Genomic DNA, 7,363 nt, shown 5'->3' on the forward strand with positions numbered 1-7,363 from the left:
CACACACACATATACATACACACACACACACACACACACACACACACATACTGTACACACACACACACATACTGTACACACACACACACACACACACACAAAGGCCTATTGGCCCCACTCTGGTGTTTGTAGAGGCTGCTGACGCCTTCAGCCCCCATGCCACCCCAACCCTGCCCACCCCCCATGCCACCCCAACCCTGCCCACCCCCATGCCACCCCAACCTGCCACCCCAACCTGCCCACCCCCATGCCACCCCAACTCACACCCCAACCCTGCCCACCCCCATGCCACCCCAACTCTGCCACCCCAACCTGCCACCCCAACTCTGCCCACCCCCCATGCCACCCCAACCTGCCACCCCAACTCTGCCCACCCCCCATGCCACCCCAACTCTGCCACCCCAACTCTGCCCACCCCCATGCCACCCCAACTCTGCCACCCCAACCCTGCCCACCCCCCATGCCACCCCAACTCTGCCACCCCAACCCTGCCCACCCCCATGCCACCCCAACTCTGCCACCTTCTGTTCCTGTTCCTGTTCCTGTTTCTGTTCCTGTTTCTGTTCCTGTTCTGTTTCTGTTCCTGTTCCTGTTCCTGTTCTCTCCCCCTTACGCCAGCTTTCACCTTTTCTTCCCCTTCTTTCCTTCTGTTCCTCCCTGTGGCACTCTCTCTCTTCTTTCCTTCTGTTCCTCCCTGTGGCACTCTCTCTCTTCTTTCCTTCTGTTCCTCCCTGTGGCACTCTCTCTCTTCTTCTGTTCCTCCCTGTGGCACTCTCTCTCTTCTTTCCTTCTGTTCCTCCCTGTGGCACTCTCTCTCTTCTTTCCTTCTATTCCTCCCTGTGGCACTCTCTCTTCTGTTCTTCTACTTTCTCTCTCTCTCTCTCTCTTTACTAATCACACTTTTTTCTCTTCCTCCTCTCCATCCCTCTCTTCCTCCTTTTGATATACATCTGAAGATAGATGGAGGTCTGTGTATGGCGTTGCCCCTGCATTTGTGAGAGGAGGTGGAGAAGCTCACTTATTCTCTCTCTCTCCCTCTCCCTCTTTCTCTCCCTCTCTTTCTCCATCTCTCTCTCCCTCTCTCTCTCCATCTCTCTCTCAGTGGTGAAGATAGATGGAGGTCCGTGTATGGCGTTGCCCTTGCATTCGTGTGAGGAGGTGGAGAAGCTGCTGGTCCGGGGAGGGGAGGGGCATGACATGACGGAGGAGACTGATTGGTGCAGCCTGGCGGGGTTGCTAGGATACGAGGAGGAGCGCATCGCCACCTTCAGAAAGGAGGAGCGGCCTATTCATGCTCTGCTCACCGATTGGGCAAGCCAAGATTCCGCCAGCGTGGACACGCTCTGTACCGCACTGAGGAAGATCAACCGCGACGACATCGTGCAGAGCCTCGGTGTCAAACCCACTGCCACGTCCGCCGTGTGAAACACACACACACACACACACACACACACACACACACACACACACACACACACACACACACACACACTCGCACTTGCACTCACACACACACACACACACACTTGCATTCACACACATGCGCATGCATACATCTGCACACTAACAGTGCATCCTCCTGTACCCTTCCAGGTGCCGTGTATTGTGTGCTTCTGTGTTCCATCACCTGAAGCTGTCAATCACCTGTTCCAGAAACTTCATCAGTCTAGACCACACCCTCATCCAGTACATCATCACTCTAAACCACACCCTCATCCAATACATCACCACTCTAAACCACACCCTCATCCAATACATCACCACTCTAAACCCATTACATCACCACTAATAACCACTCATCACTGTCCATCTAAACCACTTAGTCCAGGTCCTATCTCCAGGCACTAAACTCCATTACCCATAATCCCACCAAATTGCTCCAAGCTCCACCCTTTACACGTTAATTTCCTGTCATAGTCTCTCCTCACACTGACAAAACAACTCCACTTCCTGTCATCCACATTAGCATTCAGAATCACCTGTGACGAAAACACATCCACTCCATCTCCACTCCCATCTCATCTGAAACTTCATTTCACATCTAACATCTCATCAACATAAATGCCTTTAATCCTGTTACCAAACTAAACTACATTACCCATCAGTCCTTTCACCAATCCAGGCTATGTAATCACGCCATCCATGCACATATTGTACAGATCACCCTATTGCCATAGAAAATATGACTTCTGAGATTGCCATAATCACCGATTGCCATGATGGTGTGATGCTCTCTGCTTTGTGTCCTGGACACGGCTTCGGTATTGCCAGACCTATCATCATCGCCTCCATGTATTCGCTGACTGATGCATAAGTAAACATCTGGACTCTGTGTGAGTGCAGAGCTGCCACCACAGCAGACGTTGGCTAATCACGCCCACGTCTGGAAGATTCTGGAAGAAATGGTGGCTTTGGTCTCTCTGCCAGAGTAGGTTGACCCATAAGGCTTTGATGTTATGAGTTCTCTCGTGCACCGAAACACCATGGAAATGAACTGGCGTTGGTCCCAATTGAGAATCCGATCTGATTCATTGTTCAACAGGCCTCGTGGCCGAACTGTGGGGAGGCCACTGGACGTTGATTCTGGTTGATGACTGAGGAAAGAGAGTCTGAGATGAAAAATGGCCTTCTGCCCAGCAAAGAAGAATTCTACTGGAACTGTGTTCATGCTATTCCATTCCAAAAGTGCAGTTGAGAACAGAGATGTCCTCGCATCACAGACTAACACCATAACAAACACCTAATAGCCATAACCTCTTATTAAAAAAAGAATGCACTGTATTTTTTTATTTCTGTATTTCTGTTTTATTGTTTCTTTTCTTGCCGTTTGTTTTTGCCTTTGCCATTGTTTTGTGTTGCTGTGTTTTGCCAGGAGTTTCCCTGAGAGCCGCGTTGTGGGGTAGCCCAGTGGTCTGTCCCTGAGAGCCGCGTTGTGTGGTAGCCCAGTGGTCTTTTGTTGAAGCGCTCCAGATGGCCAGAGCCCTGGTGATGCGGGCGGGACTGGCGATGAGAGGCTACCTGATCACGCAGATGAAAGAGGAAACGAGAGAGTGCCTGCTTGCAGGGGACAGTCTCTCCATATCTCCATAACAACAGAGGCCAGCCACAGGGTCATGCACTCAGTGGCCTCCATTACACACAGTAAACCCATCCTCTAGACACACACACACACACACACACACACACACACACACACAGACACACACACACACACACACACACACACACACACACACACACACACACACACACACACACACACACACACACACAGACACACTTTTAGACTGATTTGCAGAGATTTAGTCCCATTATACCTCACACACAAAATAGCCCACTTATAGAAAGACTGTACATGGCTACTTCCCTAGGACTGCCACTACCTAGGAAAGACCAGAAGCAGCTCTGTAGTGGAGATCTGTCTCCGGTCAGCCTCGGCCTCTTTAATGCGCTCTGACACCTATGGAGCCTGAAAAAAAACCCAAGGCAGGTAACCAATCTAGCCCCTTCACCAACAGCCCTGATACCACTCTCATTCTGCCCCCCTCTAATTGCCACTCCTATTACCTACCCCCCATTACCTACCCCGCTGTGGCGGAGACAGGGCTTAATAATAAATATGGGACTGATTTAGGGAATATTCTTTTCCAGATATCCAATATGGCTTCAAATGCCACACAGTCACACCTGAGTACTTGAAATGGAGGGCATGCCTAAATTCAAACACTGGTGAGAAATGAATTTCACTGGGAGAAGGGATAGCATATGATAGAGTAAGACAGGACCTGTGTGTGGTCAACTCCTTAGGTTTCATCATGACCAACATCTAGAGGAACCTACTAGAGTCCTACAATGTGACAGCACCAGGACCGGGTGCGGTGGCGACCCAACTTGAACTAATCAGAGACAAATGAATAGTCCATGGAAACTGACCACAGGATCTTTGCCATGCTCCGATTGACCTTATGGCCCCTGTGTGTGTAAGTGTGTGCGCGCGCATGTGTGTGCGCGTGTGGTGGGGGTCACTTTGTCTTGACAATAGATACAACGGTAGACAGAACCTTGTTCAGATGTCATAGCAACACACACTAGAGCAGAGTGGCCTGTTCAGGTGTGTTGAAACACACACACACACACACACCGTAGGGTCGGCGGTTTAAGCAGCCCCTTCATCACCTAAACAAAGCCATTTGAAGTGCAGAGTAGGACTGAGGTGTATCGTTTCCCCCCTATTTTGTGTAGACAATGTGAAACAGTCACCACATACCACATCGGCCCAGAGCAGCCTTAGCCGTGGGGATGAGACAGACCGGGGGAAAGGTCAGGGGAGATTTATGGACTCTCTCACACACATCATGCCCTTACACACACACACACACACACACACACTCACACACATCACACCCTTACACACACACACTCACACAAACACACACACACACATACACACATCACGCCCTTATTGTGGAATGTCAGAATGCTTGCCTGTGTTAAATGTATGGTCCTTTTGCCTTTCATACTTTAAACTGAAGGACTCTCAATGCTGTGGAGGTGTTAATTTGATAACTGTTGGAGCCCTGTAGGTCATAAATTCATGAGCTGGGCGTTGTCACCACCTCTCTTCACCTGTTGGTCCACAGGACCTCTACCAGTGGCATTAGTGGGGTGAGGGCATTAGTGGGGTGGAGGCATTAGTGGGGTAGGGCTTTTGGGTTACAGGGTTACATTCAGCGGCACAGCAAGCCCTCTTGCACCTCTTGCAGTGCTCTCTGTCTCTGTAAGTTACTGTTTGCCTTGAGGTTTTGGCGAACGTTTGCAAACACTCGCAAACAGTCTGAGGAGGTAGTGCTCTGTGAACATTCAGTGGAGCTGGACATGAGCTTGATGAAGGCAACAATGCAATTACTGTTACCATGGGATGTTAACACCAAATTGTTCAAATTTAACTGTTCAAAGAAAACATGTTCACCACAAACGTTCGCTACTGTTAGCCAAATTTGAACGCACCTCTGATCTAGTCTATCCATTTTATGTGGTTATTATCTTTTAGTGCTTAGTTCTAATTTCTAAGTTCTTTAGAACTAACTAACTGGGAACATTTATATGCCATAAAATCCTTTGAACTATTTTGAAATGTAATCTAGGAAGCTTCTACTTCAAAGTTTGTAACGAAGAGTGTGACGTGACTAAAGTAGATGGTCCAGATGGTTCAGTGGAAATAGCACAAACATGGCAGACTCAAACACAACAGAAGCTCAGCCACGATGTGGGTGTGTGTGTGGAGTTGACCATCGTCCTTCCTATCCTGTCCTGCCTCTTAGCCTGTATGTCTAAGATGTGTGGAGTTACTACCCGACACTCTCCCGGTTTCATTTCATTCATTTTGTTTTATTGATGTTATCTCCACGAGGCCAAAGTGTTGTTCAAGGACACTCAGCTTTAGCTCCTTCTCTCTCACCTGAGCACTGTGGACTGTGGTGTTGAATGAAGGTTCCCCTCACTCCCCTGCATGGGCAGATGGGGGAGGAGGCTCTTTTATTATTAGTTTATTTTCTAATCAACAAGTATTACATTTCTGTTGTCTTTTGCCAGATTAGATTGTAGCACTTAAAAGAGTTTTATGTAAATAAATATCTTTAGCGCCAGCAGTGCTTGAGAAGTTTCTCATGTCTGTGCTGCTGCTGTTATGTTCTGTTATCTTATGTTCAGTGTAATTTTCAGTTGACTTGTTTTTCTATAACTGTTGTACATTGTTTTATTCTTACAGTCTTTTGTTGATATTGTATTTTTGTTTGTTTATTTCCTACATATTGCCTTAAAGGCCTAAAGTTGTGTGATGTCAGGACTGGACTGCCTTTGCCCCCTGGAATGCCATAGGAGCCAATAGAAATGCTCAACCAGAAAGCCCACCAATCAGATGCACTGGGCGTGTCCTGGTACCTTTAAAATGCTGTAGTGTCCTATCACGGTCCCTCTTCTTCATGACAGACAGGCCGTCAGTGATGGTGCCCTTAAAGTGGGGAACACACAGAAGTGTGTGTTCAGGTGTGTATTTCCCCAAAGGCAGTGTAGAAAAGCTGGCATCAATGAATGGAAAAAATCATGGTGGCGATGACCAAGGTGGCGGCTTAACAGTGCTTCCGGAAAACACAGTGCTGGTGTGTGTGTGTGTGCTGGTCAGCTATAGATCTCCATTAGGGGGTCCGTATGATTTCACCATCACATGAGACGCTGACTTGAGAATGGAGTTGTGCCAGTGCAGGGACAGATTTACGGCAGATCCGTTCCGCTGTCTGAAGCTACGCTGGCGCTTGTCTGTCTCACGGTGGGCCTCTGATTAGCCTCTGTTAGTGCGATAGCTGTGACTAAAAGCCATGTCGGTCCCTGTGTGTGTTCGGAGGACAGCGGGCTGGCTGTGTGTGTGCGGAGGACGGCGGGCTGGCTGTGTGTGTGCGGTGTGGACTCTTGCTGATAAAGCTGTTGTCCACTGACGGATTTACAAGGCACTGGTGAAGGGGGAGTCACTCGGGAGAGCTCGTTTAGGCTGCAGCAGCCGCAATATTCCGTTTTCATTTGAATCCAAAACACTTTTGTTCCGATTAGCACATTTTGTTCTATTTCCGTTTTCAACCTCATGAAACCGAGCGATTTGGTGTGTGTGTGTGTGTGTGTGTGTGTGTGTGTGTGTGTGTGTGTGTGTGTGTGTGTGTTCCTCTGAGACCGCTGTCAAGAAGACAGATCTGGTCAAAAGGCACAACGCTAAAAGACAATCATCGAACATGTCTGGGGAGGGGGAGAGGAGATGTGTCCAAGCTGCACAATGGCTTCAGACAATCACAAACGTTTGTTTCTTTGGGGACAGAAGGGGTCACAATATCTACACTTGACTACGCTGTGAGAATGTGTGTGTGTGTGTGTGTGTGTGTGTGTGTGTGTGTGTGTGTGTGTGTGTGTGTGTGTGTGTGTAAGCATTCGAGACTGAAACAGTCCGCTAGCACTGCACTCATATGAGTGTTAGAGAAAGAGAGGGATGAAAAAGGGAAGTGAGCAGATGAGGGAGAATGAATGAAAGAGGGATGCGAAAGAAAGAAAGAAAGAAAGAGTGTAAAAAGAGGAGGATGCAGAGAGAGGACAGAAGCATGTGTACACTAGGGGGTCTCAATGGGACCAACACATCAAGATCCAAACAGAAGAAACGTATGAAGCAAAACAACAAAATATAAACAACAAATGAATACATACTGAATGTTCCTTGTACGTACTGTGTATACTATGTTATATAAATGTGAATTTACTAGAGTACCTACATCTGGTACACAACACAGTGAAACTATTACAGTAAAAAAAAACAACTAAATAAACT

General features: G+C 48.0%; 1 protein-coding gene across 1 annotated transcript in view; it reads left to right on the forward strand.

Moving 5' to 3' along the window:
* Nucleotides 1-6,965, forward strand: part of ngfrb (nerve growth factor receptor b) — a 51,970-nt gene extending 45,005 nt beyond the window's left edge. The window contains exons 6-7 of the mRNA XM_048245512.1: nucleotides 152-573; nucleotides 1,103-6,965. Of these exons, the coding sequence (XP_048101469.1) occupies nucleotides 152-573; nucleotides 1,103-1,425 (745 nt within the window). The 3' untranslated portion in view covers nucleotides 1,426-6,965. The remainder of the gene's footprint in view (nucleotides 1-151; nucleotides 574-1,102) is intronic.
* The last annotated feature ends 398 nt before the right edge of the window (nucleotides 6,966-7,363 follow it).

Source organism: Alosa alosa, chromosome 6 (genome assembly GCF_017589495.1).
Source record: "Alosa alosa isolate M-15738 ecotype Scorff River chromosome 6, AALO_Geno_1.1, whole genome shotgun sequence".
NCBI classification, from domain to species: domain Eukaryota; kingdom Metazoa; phylum Chordata; class Actinopteri; order Clupeiformes; family Clupeidae; genus Alosa; species Alosa alosa.